The sequence below is a fragment of the Triturus cristatus genome, chromosome 8 (assembly GCF_964204655.1).
Source record: "Triturus cristatus chromosome 8, aTriCri1.1, whole genome shotgun sequence".
NCBI lineage: Eukaryota > Metazoa > Chordata > Amphibia > Caudata > Salamandridae > Triturus > Triturus cristatus.
Genome location: NC_140591.1, coordinates 1,557,855,334 through 1,557,880,351, shown reverse-complemented (window position 1 = coordinate 1,557,880,351; position 25,018 = coordinate 1,557,855,334). Strand labels below are relative to the sequence as shown.

The 25,018-nt window shown below is 41.9% G+C and overlaps 1 protein-coding gene across 1 annotated transcript in view; it reads left to right on the top strand.

The window, feature by feature from the left end:
- Positions 1 to 25,018, top strand: part of LOC146806138 (uncharacterized) — a 99,686-nt gene that overhangs the window by 42,688 nt on the left and 31,980 nt on the right. The window contains exons 7-8 of the mRNA XM_085623865.1: positions 3,001 to 3,030; positions 18,266 to 18,295. Coding sequence (XP_085479991.1) covers positions 3,001 to 3,030; positions 18,266 to 18,295 — 60 coding nt within the window. The remainder of the gene's footprint in view (positions 1 to 3,000; positions 3,031 to 18,265; positions 18,296 to 25,018) is intronic.

Below are 25,018 nucleotides of genomic sequence, written 5' to 3'. Positions count from 1 at the left end.
CCACGCAAAATGGTTTCTGTAAAGCCCACAGCACGGAGACTGCCCTGCTATATATGGCTGAACATCTGCGCTCCGTGCTGGACACCGGACAAACAGCGGCACTCCTGTTGTTAGACCTGAGTGCCGCCTTTGATACGGTGTCCCATGACATCTTGATGCGGCGGTTAGAGGAAGCTGGGGTTAGGGGGTTGGCATTAGGCTGGTTCCGCTCCTTTCTTTCCAACAGATCCTTCCAGGTTGCGATACCACCCGGTAAGTCCACCTCTCACCCGCTCATGTTGGGGGTTCCTCAGGGCTCATCTCTGAGCCCCACTCTTTTTAATCTCTACGTGAGGCCGCTAGCTGCTGTAGTCAAAAGCTGGGGCCTGACAATGGTTTCCTATGCGGATGACACGCAGCTGGCGGTCACACTAAGTGGGGACTCAGCTATGGATGCCCTCAACTTCTGTGAGGGGTTGCGCTCGGTGGCCAATTGGATGAATCAGAACTGTCTCCAATTGAACACTAAGAAGACAGAGGTGATGGTGTTTGGTAAGCTTCCTGGATGTTGGAATGATAGCTGGTTGCCCCCCGAGTTAGGTACGATCCCTTCTCCTGCAATGGAGTTAAAGAACCTCGGGGTCTGGCTGGACCCTTCACTTAGTTTCACCTGTCATACTAAGAAGGTGGCTGCCTCTTGTTTCGGCATTATCAGGAGCATGAGGCCGGTGCTCAAATTCTTTGATGCCAGCACTAGACAGCTGGTGGTCCAGGCCTCGGTATTATCTAGGATAGACTATGCCAGTGCTCTGCTTGCAGGATGAACAAGGCTGAACCTTTGCGGCTACAACGAGTGCAGAATGCCGCCGCAAGAGCAATATTTGGGTTGCCCAAACGTCGCTCAGTGTCCGGAGTACTGCATACTCTCCACTGGCTGCCTGTTGCGCGGCGTATTGAGTTTAAGGTGCTTTGCCTGGCCTTTAAAATCCTGAAAGGCTTGGCCCCACCTATTCTCACGAATCTTCTTACCCCGTACATCCCTCCTCGCTCTTTGAGATCCTTGGGCCAGAACTTAGCTGTTGTTCCCCGTTTTTTGTTGAACAGGACGGGTGGCCGCTCCTTTCGAGTAGTAGCTGCCAAGCTCTGGAACGCTCTTCCCTACGACATCCGTGCTGTGGAAGATTTAACCAGGTTCAGAGGTGTCATTAAAACGTTTCTTTTCAATAAAACTAACTAACCCTCATTCTGTGTTGTTGTGTTCACCTTTCCTGGCGCCAGGACGCCCCTTGGCTGGGGCAGCTGTGCGCGGTACAAAAATCAGTAACATAACATAACATAACATAACATAACAGGAAAAGTACCAGAGGCAAAAGGGGGGGTGACTACCCGAAACGTCCTGCCGGCCAGGAAGGAAGACAGCCATCTGAGAGCTAACCCAGAGACCCCTGCCTCAGATAGGCATTTCAGCAGGATGACATGAGGTACAGTGTTGGTTGCGGCAGTGAAATCCAGAAGGATCAGTGCAGACATCTGCCCTGCATCTAAGGCCGTCCACAGGTGTTCAGTAACATCTAAATATTTATCAAAAATATATAATATATGAAAAAAAGAAGAGAAACCTTATGCAGTAACATACATGTCAAAAGTGAGAGACAGTCATGTGGCTTTGATCATAGATGGATCCTGTTGTGTCGTGTTTATGCGTGTTTCGGTAACTCAAGCGCCTTCATCAGGCATGCCACATAGCATGTCTAAAAAAAAATGTGAACACTCCTTTCCCAAACAAAATGCTGCATTTGTCATTCTGGACTTAACCCTTTCAAAATTATATAACAAATATAGTTGGTGGGAAATAAATATCTTTCCAATAATCTTGTATTGTGTTCATCAAAAATCAGATAACATCCTCTCAATTCTGTACATAGTGTATATCACATGTGACTGCCCAGAAAAAAAGCCCAACATTGCCACCTCCAAGTGCCAGCATAGCAATGGCATTTAGTGAAATGCAACCCTGCTGGGACACTCATGACCAGAACACCACTTATTACATATAGATAGGATTGCTTGAGGAAAGATCAACTTGTATGGAGTGAAATCACAAAGGAAAAGGAGTCAGGGTAAAACCAAAAGCAGGTTTTACTAAATGCAATAAATGTAATGCATGTAGTCATTATGAATACATAATGAGTTTTATTCACCTTTTAGGAAAAACATCGATGCTAAAAGGAGCGTTGCATATAGGAGTGACTAAGGCCTGAATTTATAAAGTGACGGTATATGCAATCCATCACAATGATGACAGGTTATATATACCACCAATACGAAGGTCCGCCTGCCCCATTTAAATAACAGCAGACGTTCAGCTTGGCCACAGCAGGGAGTACTGTCTCCATTGTGGCCAAACGTCTCTGAAAGCCCTTACTTTCCAAGGCCATCCTAGAAATAGTTTCATGTCTTCCTGACCTATATAGGCAGACATGTAGTAATTCTTTACTGGAAATTCTGGCAGTAAAGAACATTAAAAGTTGTGTGCTCCCCCTGCCCTGGGAGAAGACTCACGTGGTGAGGGAAGAATTATAATTCTTCTTTTCAAAAAGAAAATCCTGTTTTACGATTTTCGTTTTGAAAAGAATACTGTTTGCTACAAGGCTGCATCCTTCTGATGCAGCAGTCTGTGAAGAAATGATTCGGAAGGAGCGAAACGTAGGGTCATAGGCAATGGGTTCCGGAGTTTGGTGGTCAGAAAAGAAAAGGAGTAACCTCCTTTTCTTGCCTTGTGGACGCTAGGAACGCAAAGATGTTTTTGCGCATTTGAGCGCAACGATCTTTTATCAAATATTATCATATTAATGTATACCAAGGAGTTTAAACATTGGTGAAGAGATGTATGTATCATTCATAACAGAAATGTGTTTGTTTGTATTTTCTGAGCAGAGAATCCGATTTTGGAGAAGTATTTTTATATGTGGTTTTAAATATATTTTACATTATTGTTTGTCTACTGAATTGCTTTTCTAGACTCGCGGATCCTATGGAGAAGAACCTGTGGTGGGACACCTTTACAATCTTTTAACCATAATGAAAGACTGTATATCTTTTGTGCATTATTTGCTCAAAAAGGGTTTGATGAAAGGATTATGGAAATGCAAAATGTAAAATAAATGTAGTAGCCCATTATAGTTTTGTTTTTGTTAGATATGTAAATGTGTCTGTGAAAGTGTGTATATGTAAATAGATATCTATGTGTGTGTAAGTGTAAACATTTGAGTGTATATATATATATATATTCACTGAAAAAACCATAGGTTTCAGGGGTGTTATAGTTAGCTGGACTTTTCACTTGTACAAAACCATTGAAATTCCCCCGTTATAGTTAGTTCAGCTAACTATAACTCGCGCGCCCGCAATGCACTGCTGATGACGTCACATATTACATCACTCATGACATGGTCAGTGACATCACTCATGACATCACTGATGACATCTCAAATGACATCACTGATGACATCACTGATGACATCATCCAGTGAATGTGTGTTTTTCTGAAAATTAAATATGTTTTATATATGTATATCTCAAGGTCGATGGAAGAATAAATGGATATATAAGTGTCTAAATGGATGATTTGTTTTTGAAAAATTGATTGTGTAACTGACTGATTAAGTGTATCATAGTGAACACATGGCTTAGTGAGTAATGTTTAAATATGTAAATATCTGTATCAGTCTCTCACTTTGTGTATAAGTGGCTGCATGGGTTGGTGAGTAGCTACATGGGTGTCTATATAGGTTATTAGTTGGTTTTTTGAGTATCAGTCTGAGTGTCTGCATGGTTCGGTGGGGGGTATTACGTAGTGCATAGGTGCATGAATGAGTGACTCACTGTTTGTATGTGTTGAACACAGCATGTGTGCAGGACTGTATGGGTGGATGAGTGTGTGTATGGGTGTGTTAGTGAGTGAATGACTGTCTCAATAGTGTCTTTATGAGTAACTACATATGTTTTAAACTAGTATATGTGACTATTGGTGTATATATGTGAGTATATGTGAGAGTAAGAGATTGAAAGAGTTCCTGTATGAATAAGTATGTGTTTCTATAAGTGATTGTTTAAAAGACTAAGTATGTGTAAGTTTCCGTAGAAGTAAGTATGGTGGTGTGTGTATAACTGTATATGCAAGTAAATGTATGTTTGATTCTTTATTAGCATGAGTGACTATGTGTGTGAGTAACTCTATGGATGAGTGGCATTGTGTAACAGGATGTATAGGTGTATGAGTACATATGATGAGTGAGTACATGTATGAGTGACTGTATAGGACTGTTGGTGAATGAGTGGATGTGTATGTGGATCTTAGAATTACTGAAGAGGTTGTTGTAACTGGTATTGGTATGTCCATTGTTTTGAAAATTTTAGTCTCTATTTTTGAATGTGTGTATCAAAGGTTATATTAGGGTGAGAGGAGGTCTGCCACTCTATCACAAGGATGATGTCATCAGTGATGTCATCAGTGATGTCATTTGAGATGTCATCAGTGATGTCATGAGTGATGTCACTGACCATGTCATGAGTGATGTAATATGTGACGTCATCAGCAGTGCATTGCGGGCGCGCGAGTTATAGTTAGCTGAACTAACTATAACGGGGGAATTTCAATGGTTTTGTACAAGTGAAAAGTCCAGCTAACTATAACACCCCTGAAACCTATGGTTTTTTCAGTGAATTTCTGAGGTTTTTTAAATGCTAATTCCTAACTATAACGTGCCTGAAACCTATGTTTTTTTCTGTGAATTTCAAAGGTTTTTTAAATGCTAATTTCTAACTATGCCTACAGAGATAGGACATGTGAAGAAAGAAGAAAAAATGCACAGAAAGAAACAAAAGAAGTGCAGAAAGAAGCAACAGAAGTCCTCAAATACGAAGATAAGTGCAGGAAGAAGGATAACGTGCAGAAAGAACAAAAAGAAGAGCAGAAAGAAGCCTTGTTGCAAAATCATCCTGTACCCTCAACTTTTTCAGACGGATACTGGTGGTAACTGAGTCTGACTAACCAGTCCTAGAGCCAGTGCTATGTTAAAAGACACTTAGAATACAGTGAAACACCTACATACACTAGGGAACATTATGCGTTGGGGTCCCCCTGTGATTAGCATGACCTCCTCTGTAAGCCCCTAGTATATAATAGGGCAAGGGGATTAAAACTACCTCTTAAAACAGGCCACAGGGCGTTTTTGCACACGTTAACTCAGGCCCCGTCCCCTCCCTTCACCACTGTGTAAACACGCCCTGTGTCCATTTTTAGTTGGGAGATTAAGTTCATTTGAATCCTGAGGGTCCCTAGGGTCCAACTAGCCCACTAGGTACCTCCAGTAAGTGCCACAGAGCTGCGTTGCAGAGAGGTGTAAAAAGTGGCACGGCCTGGACCACCTCTCTGCAATGCAGCTCAGTGGCGCTTACTGGAAGCACTTGGTGGGCTAGTTAGCCCCCAGGGGCCCTCAGTATTGAAGGGAAATTATATCCCCAATTTAAAACGTGCCATAGTGCGTGTTTGCACACGTCACCTCAGGCCCCGTCCCATCCCTTCACCACTGTGTAAACGCGCCCTGTGGCTGTTCTAAGTTGAGAGATTAAGTCCCCTTGAATCCTAAGGGTCCCTAGGGTCAAACTAGACCACTAGGTACCTCCAGTAAGCGCCACAGAGCTGCGTTTCAGAGAGGTGTAAAAAGGGGCTTGGCCTCAGAACACCTGGCTGCTGCGCAGCTCCCTGGCGCATACTGGAGATGCCTGTTGGGGGCGCGTTTGCAGAGTGCTGCACGGAGGGGGCATGGCCTCCGGCACGATGCCAGTCTTTTATTTATTTTAGTTTTTTAAGAAGGGGGGCTGTTTGGTTCCCCTTCTTATTCTAATTTATTGGCCCTGATGACCCCATCCCCCAGGGCCAGTCTCCTAATTATATTTTTTTGACCCCAATCCCCAGGGCCGGCCACTGTTTTTTATTATTTTTAAAAAATATATATTTATAGACACACCTAGGACATGCTGGACAAACCGTACATACCTATCACCATGACGATTTGCGTGATATTCATTAAAAGGCGACTATGCATGCAATGAATCCACGTGGAATGTATTTACACCACTAGTGAAGCTCTGACATGTCTGATGCCCTACCGTGCCTAATCCTGGTAGACACCCTTGTCCTTTATTTATACAAACATGGGTAGCTATTGACGGGCACATTTAATACACATGCACACCAAGCCATTCAAAGGGGATTCGACAAAAATTCGACCAAAACTATGCAAGAAACCCCCCTCACGGTTAATAAAACACACATCCACTGCCGGATGTGTAATACTTTTTATTTTACTCTCTGGAAAGGGGACGAACATCACTTGAGAGTCACAGCGTGCTCCTGACAGAGCCCAATGCTGTGTTACACCCACCATTGCCTGCCGAGTGCCACACACCTCTGTGTTGTATTCCACTAGCTAGTGCATATGCTATGACACTCTCTAGCCCATGTGCACTGTAACACCACCCTGTGAATATGTCATGCCACACTTGTCTTCGCACGGGTTATATTGCCCCATCTAACGTGCCTTTCTCGATGCCTATGTCATAACGCACAGTGCTATGCCATACATATTACAATCTGGGATCCATATCTTTGTCACAGTGCATATGCAACGTTACACTCCCCAGCACATATTTTATATTACAACTTTAGAGACTAGTTAGGTTACACAACACTGCCCTGTGCATATTACACTCCAAGGCGCATATCGCATAGCACGCGCTAGTGCCTGTGCTATCTCGCATCTCCAATGAATCTGTCATTGCGCACAATGTATTGCATATTATATTTCACGCCCGGTTCATCTTATATCACACTTTTTGGTGCATAGTTTATACCATACACTATATCTAGTTTTCATTTTCAATCGTGCTCTCAGGACTATGTTCTATATAACACTGTGTTCACCTACCCTTTTCACGGGCATTACATTTTGCGATAGTGGGTGGAGGGTCAGGGGGTGTTTCTGCCAAGTGAGCCCGGAGTCACAGTCACAAACGTCCTCTTCTTCCTGAATAAAAGTGAGATTATGCTGCATACTTGTTCATATTTTAAGTAGTTCGCACAGACACAATGTTTTAAAAACAATAAAGTTCCTAATACCCGCCTTCTCTGAACAGTTAGCTTGCTGCCCCATCCCCTTCCTCCCTATCCTCTGTTGTGTGAATCCATGGACTAGCCTCCTCCCTCCTGCCATGCATGGTCTGATGTGCTGCCACTGCCCTCAATTTAGTATGATGTACCAGTCCACTCCTCCTGCCCTCCATTGCCCAATTCTATGCCCCATCATTGACCTCCTGCTTAAACTCTGTGCTTAGCTTGCTGCCCCTATTCTCCTTCCCCCTGCCCTCCGATGTCTTTGTGCATGCCCCTGATCCATCCTTTTTGCCCACCATGTCCCATGGACCTGCCACTCCTATCTACTCTGAGTGTTCTGTTGAGCATCCACTCCCCTCCCACCTGCCTAGCATTGTCAGATGACTGTAACCTGTCCCTGCCACCTCCACCCTGCCTGTCCACATGCCATGCCCCTATCCTCTTCCTCCTGTCCTACATGGTCCATTGTACTGCCACACCCTTCTGCCCTCCCTGGTCTGTTGTGCTGCAACTGCTCCTCCTGCCTGCCCGTGTGGTCTGTTGTGAGGTCCCTTCCCCTGAACTTTCTTGTCTGTGCACAGGTCCTGACCCTCCCTTCTATCCTCCATCGTCCTTTGTGCATGCCCCTCCACCCTCCTTCTTGCCCATCATAGCCATTGTGCTGCCACTAACTCTCCCACTTGCCATGCATGGTCTTCTGTGCTGCCATGGCCCCTCCCACCTTCCCTGTGTGGTCAGTTAGCTGCCCCTGACCCCCTCCCACCTTCCCTCCATGGTCTGTGTGTATGCCATCACAGTCTCACTGTTGCTCTTCATGGTGTGTCTTGCTTCTAGTGCCCATCCTGCCTGACCTCCATGGCTATCTTGCTGCTCCTGCCCTGCCCCCTTGCCCCCAGCCCTACTCCCTCCCTCCTGGCTTGTCTGTTCCATTGTAATGCCCCTGATCCGTCCCTCCTGCCCTTTATGGTCTGTTATGCTGCAGCTTTCTCTCCTGTCTGTCCATTATGGTCAGCTAGCTACCATTGCCTCTTGCCCCTCTGTTCTCTGTTGTCCATGTGCATGGTCCTGTCCCCTCCCTCTTGCTTTCTATGGATTGTTGTGCTGCACTCCCGTCCTGCATGCCCTGTGTGGTGTATTGTGCTGCTGCAATCCCTGATGCCTGCCCTGCAGGGTCAGTTTGGTGCACCTCTCCATGTCCCTCCGGTCCTCTGTTATCCAAGTCCATGTCCCTATCCCATTTCCTTCCATGATCCAATGTACCATACTTGCGAACATTTTGAACTTGGTAAGAGGGAGATTTTGAAAAAAAACTGGGGTATTGATTTTCCCCTTTGAGTTACATTGAAAAAGAGGATATTGTAGACAGGAGACAGATCAAATAAAGCCCATTTGAGCTTAAAAACATTGGACGTTTCCTGGCTGAATCGGGTCTGTTGGCATGTATGGTTGTACTACCATTGCCTCTTCCTTCTGCCCACAATGGTCTATTACATTGCCACAGCCTTGAAGGAGGGTAGATTTTGTATCACATGGGGCCCCTGGCCCGTTCTGTCCACACCTGAAGTATGAGACCCTTGTCCTTGCCCTGCCAGCTGCATTTGTAGGCCGTATTAAATTGACCAGCGGGTCCTGTGTTGCTATATAATTATCCTGAGACATCCTTACCACTCAGCCAGCATAAAACCCCTGTGTAGGCCCTTCTGTTCAATATGTAGGCCTCTTTGTTAAATTGACCATAGCTCTGCAATTTTAGTGTATAGCAGTCTGAAGGCAGGTCTGCGAGGCCTTCTGATCCAAACTAGTAGCCCCCACCCTACCCGAGTGCTCCGTGCTCGGTATCAAAGTTCAACATCCCCCTGAAGCTGTCGACATACAGTAGGCTGCATCCTGGACTGGTACTTGCTTCCTGGGCAGGTTTCCCGCTTTTAAGGAAGTGGCAACCGCAGAGCGTCAAGTTAGGAGAACTGAGGAGATTTTATACATAAATATATTGAATTCCCTACAATACCCATTATTTTCTGCTTGCTCTATGGAACTTACGATAAGCGATTGGCCTGAGAGACTGACCTTTTCACCCAGTCCATTGTCAGCATTAAGTGGGTAAATGACGAAATGTCTGGTAAAATCTGCAGACGAAGCTTTTGGGTAGCATACGTAGGTAGATGTAGCGTGCAAAGGAGCCCACAAAATGATATAAAAAGGGAGCACCCACAGATATCGACGGACTACCTCGCCGTCTGTATGTAGGTTAACAGGCAGTGCAGGTTTTCCCAAAGAGCTGGGAGCTCTTGTCTTCCTTTGCTTAAAATGTCTTGCTCTACTTTGCTTGAAGTATCTTATTCTATTTTACCTATATGAAATGTCATGTTATGTTTAACCATTGTTCTCTTTACTTTTGCATTTAAAAGATTTTGTATTGTAATTGCAGGAATGCTTGCTCTAAGAGTAAACGTGAGTGTTCCTAGGTAACATTTTCCTTGGTGTAACTTGTTTCTCATGATGCATTTATAGATGTGTTTTCTCTCTCTCTCTGTCAGTACATTAATTGAGATACAGAGAATATTATGACAGCTGTATGATTATCTGGATTCTGTATTTTGTACTTTATGTCTCTATTCTGCGGTTTCTTTGAAGTTGCATCTTCTCATTAAACTGCCATTGTATTCTGCCTCCAATTCCATGTCTCATATGTCTGTTTTCTTCATTTTTGGAGCAAGCGTTCCTAGGCACCCCGGCTCAAATTAAGGTGCCCCTTTTGTCCCTGACTCACTCTCCTGCTCAGTTCTGTGGTGGCTCCCGGGGATCTGGGGACCGCCCCTAGCTTCCTTGACCCGTAATAGATCTTCCCTCCAACAGCCTCTCTTGCAAGTCCTGTATTGTTGGTTTGTTGCCCCTGCCCCCCTTTCCACTGCCCTCCATAGTCTGTTGTGCTTCCACGGCCCTTCCTGCCTGCTCAGTGTGGTTAAATTGTTGCCTTTGCACCCTCCTACCTGCCTTCAATTTTCAGAGTCCGTGCCCCTGGCCTCTGCCTCTCAACAGTATCCTAATGAACAACTAGATTGCTAACATTCTATATTTATTACAAAAGTGTGGAACGCCTGACATCATCTTGATGTAATAAAAACTGTAATACCTAGAGCATTTCCTTTAGAAATTACATATATGAGAGGGTCTTATTGGCATCAAAATTATGGTTAGTGCTCTAAAAGACTAAAATAAGGACATATTTTCTGAGTTTTCAAATAGCGACAAAGCACTTTTAAATTATTTGTTATCTTTATGTTTTTTTATCCAGTTGACCACTTGATTAAATGTTGCACTTAGGGGAGAGGATGTGGTGTTACTTCCAGAACTGCAGACTTTGCAACTGGGGAACCAGGTTGAAGTTTCTGCTTCAGCTCGACATTCTGTGATTCTGGTCAAATCACTTAGTCTCCCCATGTCTACAACCAAAATGAATTTGTTCTTGTGTGATGTAACCAATGCTCATGTAAAGCACTCCAATACCTGACAAGTCTGCACTATATAACACTGCAAAAACACAAAATAATAAGTGTTTTGCACACTTCTGTCATTGGGCTATATTTGGGCTACATCTGGGTGATTTTGGGCTACATTTGGGCTCTTTTGTCTCCGGTGGCCATCTTGGGAGATTTATTTGTTATGAAGTTTCCTAATTTCCTCATGTACTGCAGTCTCCTCAGTAGGAAATGCTTTCAGTTTTTTACTTTGATTCCATCATGAAGGTATTCAGATATGTCACACATTTGCCATAAATTCTGAATGTTAGCACTCTAGTTGCTCATTAGATCACTGTAGTAAAACTACTGCACCATGGAAGTCTGCTCCTGGTATTAAAAGTGCATGTTTCAGTCTGCATGTCAGAATTTTTTAATGAAATAGAAGAGGATTTGAGAAGTCACTCAAAATGTGGCCTCATTTTCTTTCTTCAGCATTAATCATAATTTCTATGGCAAAATGAACCTCCTCATTGTGTTCCTTTTTAAATTAAATGTTTTAAGTGTTACCAGTTTATTCCAATCAAGATGGCTTCAGGTGTGCCATACTTTTGTCATAATGAAGACAGTAAGCGCTCTAGTTGTTTTTTAAGAACATTCTGGGACATTCTGTCATTGGGCTATACTTGGGCTACATCTGGGTGATATTTGGGCTACATTTGGGCTCTTTTGTCTCTGGTGGCCATCTTGGGAGACTTATTTGTTATGAAGTTTCCTAATTTCCTCATTTACTGCAGTCTCCTCAGTAGGAAATACTTTCAGTTTTTTACTTTGATTCCATCAAGAAGGCATTCTGATGTGTCACACATTTGCCATAAATTCAGAATGTTAGCACTCTTTTTGCTCATTAGATCACTGTAGTAAAGCTACTGCTCACCAGGGAAAACTGCTGCTGGTATTGAAAGTGCATGTTTCAGTCTGCATGTCAGAATTTTTTAATGAAATAGAAGAGGATTTGAGAAGTCACTCAAAATGTGCCCTAATTTTTCTTTCTGCAGCACTAATCATACTTTTTATGGAAAAATGAACACCCTCATTTTGTTCCTTTTTAAATTAAATGTTTTAAGAGTTACCACTTTAATCCAAGCAAGATGGCTTCAGGTGTGCCATACGTTTATCATAAGTAGGACTGTTAGCACTCTAGTAGTTCTTTGGAACACTCTGGGAAGCTGCAGTAGAACACAAAGGAATCAACTGACAGTCTCTGCCCTTGTTGGATGTACATGTTTTACTGAGAATGTCAGACTTCATTCTCACATGACTGAGAAAGATAATGTGAATTTACAGAAAATAAGCTCTCAGTTTAGCCTATAGATCACCTTCCAAACCTCTGTGGTAAAAGCATGAGAAAATATTTTTCTCTCAATCATGATATCCCAGCAGAAGGCTTTTTCACATGGTGAAATCACCTTAGAACACACCACAATTCCTAAAATGAGTATGGTACCATCAACAAATGATGTATAATGTAACTAAAGTCTTAAAACCTTCTATTAACTGCAATGCTTTTTAATGAGGTGCTATCATGTATATTGGTCCCAAGATGGCTGCCAACACTTCTTGGATGAAGTGCTGACAGCCAATCAGATCTCAGGATGAGATGTGTGGTTAGGCTCCGCCCACATATATATATGCTTTTAAATGCTATTTTCTCAGGAAATACTGAACAGATTTACACCAGACCTGCAAAAGGCACTTCCTTGACCTTATGGCTACCTCTCTGCCAAATTTCAAGTAATTCTGTTCAGCCGTTCGGGCTGTAGCTGTGTCTAAAGGTCCTATGGAAAAATGCATGGGGAAAACGCGTTTTGGGACCCCCCTTTTTTCTCGGCCCCTGCTTGACGAATCCCCCCGAGACTTTCAGGGTAGGAGCGGAGCGGAGCGCCCCACCTATTTTGAAAATTTCGCGAGGATTCGTCGACCGACGCCAAAGTTATTCCAAATAGAATGTTGCGGATTTCCTATGGAAACAGGGTCCTAACTATAACTACCTACTGGCGACCGCCAGTAGGTAATATGTGTGTGTGTGTGTATATATATATATATGCGTGTGTTTGCTTACCTAAATACATATATAAATATAGGATGTATGTCGTTACAACGCACACTTTTACAACGCATGCACTTACAACGCATTTTTTACAACGCAAAATCCATTACAACGCATTCCATTACATAGCATGACACTGCAACGCATTTTTAAAAACTACCTTTACAACGCATTCCATTACAACGCATACTACCTTTACAACGCATACCATTACAACGCATAATAATAAATTGCATTTAAGGTAAGTATTAGATAGTATAGCGGTAAAAATTACTTTTCTAACTCCAGGGGGTGCAACAGTAGGGTAAGTGTTGGATAGTATAGGGGTAACAATTACTATTCTAACTCCAAGGGGTGCAACAGTAGGGAAAGTGTTGGATAGTATAGGGGTAAAAATTACTATTCTAACTCCAGGGGGTGCAACAGTAGGGTAAGTGTTGGATAGTATAGGGGTAAAAATTTCTATTCTAACTCCAGGGGGTGCAACAGTAGGTAAAGTGTTGGATAGTATAGGGGTAAAAATTACTATTCTAACTCCAGGGGGTGCAACAGTAGGGTAAGTGTTGGATAGTATAGGGGTAAAAATTACTATTCTAACTCCAGGGGGTGCAACAGTAGGGAAAGTGTTGGATAGTATAGGGGTAAAAATTACTATTCTAACTCCAGGGGGTGCAACAGTAGGGAAAGTGTTGGATAGTATAGGGGTAAAAATTACTATTCTAACTCCAGGGGGTGCAACAGTAGGGAAAGTGTTGGATAGTATAGGGGTAAAAATTACTATTCTAACTCCAGGGGGTGCAACAGTAGGGAAAGTGTTGGATAGTATAGGGGTACAAATTACTATTCTAACTCCAGGGGGTGCAACAGTAGGGTAAGTGTTGGATAGTATAGGGGTAAAAATTACTATTCTAACTCCAGGGGGTGCAACAGTAGGGTAAGTGTTGGATAGTGTAGGGGTTTTAATGTAATATTATGCGTTGTAATGGTATGCGTTGTAAAGGTAGTATGCGTTGTAATGGAATGCGTTGTAAAGGTAGTTTTTAAAAATGCGTTGTAGTGTCCTGCGTTGTAATAGAATGCGTTGTAGTGGATGTTGCGTTGTAAAAAATGCGTTGTAAGTGTAGTGCGTTGTAAAAGTTGCGTTGTAAAGGTTGTTCCCCATAAATATATTGAGAGAGATGTGTGTGTGTGTATGTATTTGTGTGTGTGTGTGTATAACTATATAGCTTCAAAGTCTTACCAGGTTCGATGCTCAATTAGCAGTGGGGCACTGTTGGTGTGAGATTTAAATCATCATTGCAAGTTTCAATCTGATAAGTAAAACATGCACCCCAAGTTGCTTACCACAGACTTATACAGCTAATAGACCCATGGAAAACGTGTGCATGTGGCACGGACAACACCTGACACATTTTGGTGATCTGGGCACCCTGATCACAGATAGACGTGTGCATTTTCCTTGCTGGGTTGAAACTTGCAATGTTGAGTATATATTTAATCAACATTGCAAGTTTCCATCCAGTAAGGAAAATGCTAGAACGTTTGCAAACAGCCGCATCTCGACTCATTGGTGAGCCAAGACGCAGATGTCTGTTTGTGAAAAAAGACTCTCTATGTAAAATGTCTGCACAAGGTAAAGGATGTATCTAAAAGGGTATTGACCAGAAAAGTACAACGTAGGCATGGAGCTTGGCTGTATTGGAGTAGTGAGATCTCGGTGAAGACGTCTGTACAAGGTATAAAGCTGCGAATAGCTGCTTGGCCACTTAATGGGATTGGGTATATGGAGGCAAAGTGTGTGCATTTGATGGGCATAACCACCTAACGGGGCTTGGATTTCTGGAGGGATTGGGCATTCTGTGACAATTTATTTGCAAGGTGCAAGGTGTGTGTAGTAGTGGTTTCAACACATAATGTGGTTTGTGTATCTGTAGAGGAATTTTGTGCATAGTAGCTTTGCCATCAAATGGGGTTTGGTAGTTGGAGGGAGTGGGTTCTCAGGAAACAATTCAGTACAAGTCAAAGGCTGTGCCCAGGAGGGTTTTGGTCACTCAGTTCAGCTTAGGGTATAAGAAGTATGGGCTTGGCCCACTAATTGGGCTTGGCTGTGTGGACGGAGTGGGCTCTCCTTGAAGACTGTTGTGCAATGCGAAAGATGGGCATAGTTTAATCTTGGCCACCTAATGGAACTAGTGTGTCTTGAGTTGATGGGCCTGTTTAGTAGGGAATTGGCCACCAACAAAGGGGGCTTTCCATGAAGTCTTCTGTATAAAGGGAAGGCTGTGGGTTACAGGGGCTTAGCCACATAATGGAGCTTAGTTGTCTGGTGGGAGTGGGTATTCCATGAAGGTTTCTGTACAAGAGGAAGCCAGTGCCTAATGGGGGTTTCACCACTTTATGAGGTTGGGTATCTGGAGTTAAAATTATGTTTTTCAAGTTAATGGTACATGGTTGTCTTAAGTGAGTGGGGTCTCAATCATGATTTCTGCACAAGGGGAATGGTGTGCATAGTAAGGGCATGGTCACCTAATGGGGTTGGCTGTCTGCATAGGGTGGGCTCTCCTGGAAGACCTTAATAACAATCGAAGTCTCTTCACAGTAGCAGGTTGGCAGTGTAATGGGCTTGGGTGTTTTTAGGAATTGGACTCTCCACAAAGTCTTTAGTACGCATTGAAGGCTATGCGTAGATCGAGCTTTGCCACCCAATGAGGCTTGGGTGTCTGGTGGGGGTCATCTCTCTGTAAAGATTACTCACAAGTTCATGGCCATGACAAAAAGTGTGTTCAAAGTGGGACTTGGGTGACTGGACAGAGTAGGCTCTTCATAAAAACTTCTGTACAAGATGAAGTCTGTGTTTAGAAGGGGCATTACCACCTAATGGGATTGAGTGACTTGAGGTGTAGGGTGTCTATAGTTGAGACCAATGCCAATTGGCTGCTTTGAAGGAGTTGTCACTCACCTTAAAGACTTCTTCACAAGGTGAAAGCTGTATGTGGTAGGAACTTGAGTGTCTATATAAGGACCCCCTGCTACTTATACCTATTCCAAAGGCAGGGAAAATACCATTGTAAATAACACATCCCTAGGCAATTAATGTTCTAATTTGCATTACATGACATAATTGCAACATGATACTGAAAAAGGCTAATTGATCACTTATAAATAATGTAAAAAAGTCTTTTATCAGTACACATTATCTAAAAATGTATGATGCATCCTGTCTGTAATGTTTAGGCCTGGGTAGTGAACTCCGCTCACATATTTTGAGGAGTTTCCTACACTCGGCGCTCCACTAAACTTGCGGAGTGCAGAAAACTCATGAACGGTAAGTGCGCAAGTTGCCGCTCAGGTAGAAACGGCAGTTCGCATTGAACTCTGCCACTTGCGGAACTCCGCAGAGTTTTTTTGCCCAGGCCTGGTAATGTTACGTGGTAAAAATTTAAAACACAAAGAAAGACAAGACATATGCTCCATTGAATAAATGTGTCTCAATGAAGAATTATATTCAAACAATTGTTTCATGAATATTGCTGCGACAATAGAATTAATATAAGAATAGTATTGCAGAATTTGTCAAACCAGTCATACAATGAAAACCATGAATGTCTAAATATTTATCAAAAATCAATAATATATGAAAAAAACAAGAAAAAATTATGAAGTAATACATATGTCTAAATTGAGAGACAGGCAAGTGGCATTGATCATGGATCAATCCTGTTGTGTCGTGTCTACGTGTGTTTCAGTAACCCAAGCACCTTCGTCAGGCAAGCCACAGATAGCATGTCTAGAAACAAATGTGAGCACTCCTTTCCCAAATAACATCCTGCATTTGTCATTCTGGACTTAACCCTTTCAAAATTATATAAAAAAATAGTTGGTGGGAAATTGCTATCTATTCAATAATCTTTTATTGTGTTCATCAAAAATCAAATACCATCCTCTCCATTCTGTACATAGTGTATATCACATGTGACTTCCCAGTTAAAAAGCCCATAATTGCCACCTCTAAGTGACAACATAGCAATGGCATTTAGTGAAATGCAACCCTGCTGGGACACTCATGACCAGGACACCACTTATTACATGTAGATAGGATTGCTTGAGGAAAGATCAACTTGTATGGAGTGAAATCACAAAGGAAAAGGAGTCAGGGTAAAACCAAAAGCAGGTTTTACTAAATGCAATAAATGTAATGCATGTTGTCAATATGAAAACATAATGAGTTTTATTCACCTTTTAGGAAAAACATCAATGCTAAAAGGAGCATTGCATGTAGGAGTGACTAAGGCCTGAATTTATATAGTGACCCTATATGCAATCCATCACAATGATGACATGAAATATATACCACCAATACGAAGGTCTGCCTGCCCCATTTAGATAACAGCAGACGTTCAGCTTGGCCACAGCAGAGAATACTGTCTCCACTGTGGCCAAACGTCTCTGAAAGCCCTTACTTTCCAAGGCCATCCTAGAAATAGTTTCATATCTTCCTGACCTATTTAGGCAGACATGTAGTACTTTTTTACTGTAAATTCTGGTAGTAAAGAACATTAAAAGTATTGTGCTCCCCCTGCCCTGGGAGAAGACTCACATGGTGAGGGAAGAATTGTATTTCATCTTTTCAAAAAGAAAATCCTGTTTTGCAATTTTTGTTTTGAAAAGAATACTGTTTGCTGCAAGGCTGCATCTTTCTGATCAATGATTGCCAGCTTGGTGGCCATTTATAAATTAGGTTGTTGGCCTCTCCACCATAGGGACAGAGTAATTAAATTTGAGCCTATGTTATTTATATGCTGCAATGTTCTTGCTCCTAAGTATATATAGGGTGTACAACATTATCAGTGTTCACGAGAATTTTGCAGTATCAAAGAGCTATATGATGGAAAGATTACATCTACCAGGTTACCAGATAATTCACCCCCCCCAAAAAAACGTCCATGGGGGATGAGAAAATTAGTAAATAAATATATTCTGCCCCTGAGAGATTGATACAGAGTGACAGGGAAAAGGAGCTGAGTAGATCAGGATCCAGGTATATCATACAATATAATACACTATGATAACATTTATAAAGCATGCAGCTGCTACCAAAAAAGTGTCCAGCGCTAGCCGCCCAATTGTATAAGAGAATAAGACCTGTTGAAACTCAACAGAAAGTTTATGCATCAAAAAGAGAAGACTTCAGCAGTTTGTGAAGAAATGATTTGGAAGGAGCGAAATGTAGGGTCATAGGCAATGAGTTCCGGAGTTTGGTGGTCAGAAAAGAAAAGGAGTAACCTCCTCTTCTTGCCTTGTGGACGCTAGGAACGCAAAGATGTTTTCGCGCATTTGAGCGCAATGATCTTTTATCACCTATTATCATATTAATGTATACCAAGAAATTTAAACATTGGTGAAGAGATATATGTATCATTCATAACAGAAATGTGTTTGGTTGTATTTTCTGAGCAGAGAATCCTATTTTGGAGAAGTATTTTTATATGTGGTATTAAATATATTTTAAATTGCTGTTTGTCTACTGAATTGCTTTTCTAGACTCGCGCATCCTATGGAGAAGAACCTGTGGTGGGACATCTTTACAATCTTTTAACGATAATGAAAGACTGTATATCTTTTGTACATTATTTGTTCAAAAAAGGGTTGATGAAAGGAAAATGGAAATGCAAAATGTAAAATAAATGTAGCAGCCCATGATGGTTTTGTTTTTGTTAGATATGTAAATGTGTCTGTGTGTGTGTGTATATACATAGATATGTATGTGTGTGTATGTGTAAACATGTGAGTGTATATATATATGTGTGTGTGTATATTTATATGTTTGTGTTTGCTTATCTAAATACATGTATAAATATATTGAGAGAGATGTGTGTATGTGTATGTATTCGTGTGAGTGTGTGTATAACTCTGTAGCTTCAACGTCTTACCAGGTCCGATGCTCAATTGGCAGTGGTGCACTGTTTTTGTGAGATTTAAATCATCATTGCAAGTTTCAATCTGATAATTAAAACATGCACCCCAAGTTGCTTACCACAGATTTATACAGCTAATAGACCCATGGAAAATGTGCGCATGTGGCACGGACAACACCTGACACATTTTGGTGATCTGGTCACCCTGGACACAGATAGAAGTGTGCATTTTCCTTGCTGGATGGAAACTTGCAATGTTGATTATGTATTTAATCAACATTGCACGTTACCATCCAGCAAGGAAAACGCTAGAACAGTTGCAAACAGCCGCCTCTCGACTCAATGGTGAGCCAAGATGCAGATGTCTGTTTGTGAAAAAAGACTCTCTATGAAAAACGGCCTGCACTAGGTAAAGGATGTATCTAAAAGGGGATTGACCAGAAAAGTACAAAGTAGGCATGGAGCTTGGTTGTATTGGAGTATTAAGATCCCGGTTAAGATGTCTGTACAAGGTATACAGCTGAGAATAGCTGATTGGCCACTTAATGGGATTGTGTATATGGAGGCAAAGTGTGTGCATTTGAAGGGCATGACCACCTAATGAGGCTTGGATTTCCGGAGGGAGTGGGCTTACTGTGACGATTTATTTGCAAGGTGCAAGGTGTGTGTAGTAGTGGCTTCAACACATAATGTGGTTTGTGTATCTGTAGAGGAATTTTGTGCATAGTAGCTTTGCCACCAAATGGGGTTTGGTATTTGGAGGGAGTGGGTTCTCAGGAAACAATTCAGTACAAGTCAAAGGCTGTGCCTAGGAGGGGTTTGTTCACTCAGTTCAGCTTAGGGTATAAGAAGTATGGGCTTGGCCCACTATTTGGGCTTGGCTGTGTGGACGGGGTGGGCTCTCCTTGAAGACTGTTGTGCAATGCAAAAGATGTGCATAGTATAAGCTTGGCCACCTAATGGAACTAGGGTGTCTTGAGTTGATGGGCCTGTGTAGTAGGGAATTGGCCACCAAAAAAGGGGGCTTTCCATGAAGACTTTTGTATAAAGGGAAGGCTGTGAGTTGCAGGGGCTTGGCCACATAATAGAACTTAGTTGTCTGGTGGGAGTGGGTACTCCATGGAGGTTTCTGTACAAGAGGAAGCCAGTGCCTAATGGGGGTTTCACCACTTTATGGGGTTGGGTATCTGGAGTTAAAAGTATGTTTTGCATGTTAATGGTACATGGTTGTCTTACGTGAGTGTGCTCTCAATCATGATTTCTGCACAAGGGGAATGGTGTACATAGTAAGGGCATGGCCACCTAATGGGGTTGGCTGTCTGGATAGGGTGGGATCTCCTGGAAGACCTTAGTAACATGTGAAGTCTCTGCACAATAGCAGGTTGGCTGTGTAATGGGCTTGTTTGTTTTTAAGTATTGGACGCTCCACAAAGTCTTCTGTACTCATTGAAAGCTATGCGTAGATCAAGATTTTCCACCCAATGAGGCTTGGGTGTCTGGTGGGGGTCATCTCTCTGTAAAGATTACTCACAAGTTGATGGCCATGATAAAAAGTGTGTTCAAAGTGGGACTTGGGTCACTGAAGGCTTTTCATAAAAACTTCTGTACAAGATGAAGTCTGTGTTTAGTAGGGGAATGACCACCTAATGGGATTGAGTTCCTTGATGTGTAGGGTGTCTATAGTTGAGAGGAATGCCAATTGTCTGCTTTGAAGGTGTGGTCACTCACCTTAAAGACTTCTTCACAAGGTGAAAGCTGTATGTGGTAGGAACTTGAGTGTCTATATAAGGACCCTCAGCTACTTATAACTATTCCAAAGGCAGGGAAAATACCATTGTCAATAACAAATCCCTAGGCAAGTAATGTTCTAATTTGCATTACAAGACATAATTGCAACATGATACTGAAAAAGGCTAATTGATCACTTATAAAAAATGTAAAAAAGGATTTTATTAGTACAAATTATTAACCCTGGGCGTAGTTCGCAAAGTCCACTTCGCACTACGCGAGCAACACGTAGCACTTCGCGAACTGCGTAGTACCCTGTTCGCACTGTGCAATATGTAGTTTTCAATGATTGCACGGTACAGACAAGCAACCGGCACTGTGCAATCATTGAAAACGGCATCTTGCACAGTGCGAGCTGTAGTTTTCTGCCGCTCGAGTAGATATTTACTCGAGCGGCAGCTGTTTCAACTCGGACTGGTAGTTTCTCATCGCGAGCGGTCGCGAGCATACGCGACCACTCGCAATGAGAAACCTGACCTCCTCGCATTGACAATCTCGCCGGGAGGTTTATTTTCCACGCTTGCGATCGCCAACTTGATGTTGCTGATCGCGAACGAGGAAAAAGTGTCGCCGGGATGTCATTTTGCTTGCTCTCGGTCGCCAACTTGACGTTGAGGACCGCGAGCAAGCAAAAAATGACCGCTGCACTACGCAACACTATGCTACACGTGTTTGCACTGTGCTACGTGCAATTCGCGTAGTGCGAAGTAGCGCAAACTTTGCAAACTACGCGAGCGTAGTGTAGTGCTTGCCCAGGCTTCCAAATTATCTAAAAATGTATGATGCATCCAGTCTGTAATGTTTAGGCCTGGGCAGTGAACTCCGCTCACATATTTTGAGGAGTTTTCTACACTTGGCGCTCCACGAAACTTGCAGAGTGCAGAAAACTTATGACCGGTAAGTGCGCGGGTAGAAACGGCAGTTCGCATTGAACCATGCTACTTGCAGAACTCCACAGAGTAGTTTTGCCCAGGCCTAGTAATGTTACATGGCAAAAATTAAAAACACGAAGAAAGATAAGACATATGCTCCATTGAATAAATGTGTCTCAATGAAGAATTATATTCAAACAATTGTTTCATGTATATTGCCTCGACAATAGAATTAATTTAAGAATATTATTGTAGAATTTGTCAATTTAGTCATACAATGAAAACCATGAATGTCTAAATATTTATCAAAAATCAATAATATATGAAAAAAAACAAGAGAAAAATTATGAAGTAACACATATGTCCAAATTGAGAGACAGTCAATTGGCATTGATCATGGATAGATCCTGTTGTGTCGTGTCTACGCGTGTTTGAGTAACCCAAGAGCGTTCATCAGGCAAGCTACAGATAGCATGTCTAGAAACAAATGTGAACACTCCTTTTCCAAACAAAATCCGACATTTGTCATTCTGGACTTAACCCTTTCAAAATTATATAACAAATATAGTTGGTGGGAAATTGATATCTATTCAATAATCTTTTATTGTGTTAATCAAAAAACAAATACCATCACCTCCATTCTGTACATAGTGTATATCACATGTGACTTCCCAGTTAAAAAGCCCACAATTGGCACCTCCAAGTGACAACATAGCAATGGCATTTAGTGAAATGCAGCCTTGATGGGACACTCATGACCAGGACGACACTTATTATATGTAGATAGGATTGCTTGAGGAAAGATCAACTTGTATGGAGTGACATCAGAAAGGAAAAGGGGTCAGGGTAAAAGCAAAAGCAGGTTTTACTAAATGCAATAAATGTAATGCATGTTGTCAATATGAAAACATAATGAGTTTTATACACCTTTTAGGAAAAACATCAATGCTAAAAGGGGCATTGCATATAGGAGTGACTAAGGCCTAAATTTATAAAGTGACATATATGCAATCCATCACAATGAGGAAAGGTTATATATACCACCAATACGACTGTCCGCCTGCCCCATTTAAATAACAGCAGACGTTCAGCTTGGCCACAGCAGAGAGTACTGTCTCCACTGTGGCCAAACTTCTCTGAAAGCCCTTACTTTCCAAGGCCATTCTAGAAGTAGCTTCATGTCTTCCTGACCTATTTAGGCAGACATGTAGTAATTTTTTACTGTAAATTCAGGTAGTAAAGAACATTAAAAGTATTGTGCTCCCCCTGCCCTGGGAGAAGACTCACATGGTGAGGGTAAGTAAGTAAGTAATTTATTTATTGTTTGGTTAATTAAAACCTTTACAATTTCCATATAAAAAAAGAGTAATAGCAGCAGAATTCATATCCTAAAACAATGTACATAAAACATATAAAACTTTCATGAGTTGTATTAACATCCACAAAGCAATTAATAGTAAATGTCTGCACAGACCATAAATTAAGAAAGCAAGGCTCAGTTATCAAAGAGAGAGAGAGGGACTGTTGCGTCAACAATTGGTTGTTAACGGCAGTAAAGAATTGGTTGTTAACAGCAGTGAAGAAAATTTGCTGTTAGGTTTACTACTCATGTATATAACGACTAAGTGTTAAGTAAGCATAGAATTTCAATTTTGCTTTAATATAATGATTTAAGGGGCCATGAAATGCAAAGATTAAGCGATCCAGTCACTTGACGCAAGAGCTTTTGCCCCTGCCACTTCCATGAATTGAACAAAGCGACATGCCAGCTGTACATCTCTACCTCCAAAACATGCCTTCACAGCTTGCCTGCAGGTTCTTATCCGCTTTCTAACAAAGAGCGGCTTTAGTAACTGTCGCCGTTCGGCCTGTAGATTTCTGCATATACATAGTAGGTGTAATACACTTTCATTGGCATCCCCGCATAGGCGGCATATTGACTGACTCTGGTGACGCTTCCACGGGGGAAGATGCGGTAAAGATGGCAAAATACCCAATCGAAAATGAAGATATTTTACTTTACTTCTTTCTATTAAATCTCGTGCCTAAGTATGGTGGTAGAGAGGGTTTGTCATAGCTGTGAACCACAAACCATCCGTGGGCTCTTTCTGAAAGTGTCCCCTTGTCTTCTACTAATGATAGCTTTTTCGCTGTCTTGTTTAAAGCAATGATAAGACTCTGAGGCGGCCCAAAGTTCCTTGAGGCCCAGACGATCTATTGATACTATCAAATAGGTCCTTGATGCACACTCCTTCTTTAGATGTATTTCATTTCATAGATATGAGTTCAGTGTGCCTTTTTCAAAGTTTTTTATCCTATACCAGGTCTTAACGTATGCTCCTTTGCGGGCTATTTCTTGACTTTGCATGCCGAATGCTAGCCTTATTTGGGCTGGCGAGACGTACTTTGGTAAATTAAATATTATCCTGGCAGCTCTTGAGACAGCTCTGTCCAAAGTGAGTGCATCTCTTCCCCTCAGACACTCACTCCCATACGTGATTGCCGGAATAAGTTTTGCTTGCCAGACTTGTAGCAGTGGAACAGGGCTAGGGCCGGCCGTTTTCTGTTTGATTGATTTTATGGTTACTGCTATCGTAATGCCTCTTCTTTCAATTGCTTCTTTTTGTAAATTGAAAGACCCCTTGTTATCCATGCTCACACCTAGATACTTATATCGGTCAACTACTTTGATTGGTGAATCTGCCATATACCAGGAGTATTTAGAGGTTTCCTTTTTTGGATGCATCCTCATAACCTTTGTTTTGTCATGATTAATGGTTAATCCGTTAGATATTGAATATCGACTAGTTGTATCCAATAAGTGTTGGAGACCGATGTGGGTCTCGCTGACCAGTACGAGATTGTCTGCGTAAAAGAGGTTAGAAAGCAAAGTAGTAATTATTTACTGTAAATTCTGGTAGTAAAGAACATTAAAAGTATTGTGCTCCCCCAGCCCTGGGTGAAGTTTCACATGGTGAGGGAAGAATTATATTTCTTCTTTTCCAAAAGAAAATCCTGTTTTGCAATTTTCGTTTTGAAAATAATTCTGTTTGCTACAAGGCTGCATTCTTCTGATGCAGCCCTGTAGCAAAAAGTCAAATGCTTTCTCAGGAACCACTGCAGCAGCGGTTCCTTTCAATACCTTTATCAATGATTGCCAGCTTGGTGGTCATTTATAAATTAGGTTGTTGGCCTCTCCACCATGGGGACAGAGTAATTAAATCTGAGCCTATGTTATTTATATGCTGCAATGTTCTTGCTCCTAAGTATATATTGGGAGTACAACATTATCGGTGTAAATGAGAATATTGCAGTATCAAAGAGCTATATGATAGAATGATTACATCTACCAGGTTGCCAGATAATTCCCCCCCCCAAAAAAATACATCCATGGGGAATGAGAAAATAAGTAAATAAATATATTCTGCCCCTTAGAGATTGATACAGAGTGACAGGGAAACGGAGCTGAGTAGATCAGGATCCAGGTATATCATACAATATAATACACTATGATAAAATTTATAAAGCATGCAGCTGCTACCAAAAAAGTGTCCAGCGCTAGCCGCCCAATTGTATAAGAGAAGAAGACTAGTTAAACCTCAACAGAAAGTTTATGCATCAAAAAGAGAAGTCTTCAGCAGTCTGTGAAGAAATGATTTGGAAGGAGCGAAACAAAGGGTCATAGGCAATGGGTTCCGGAGTTTGTTGGTCAGAAAAGA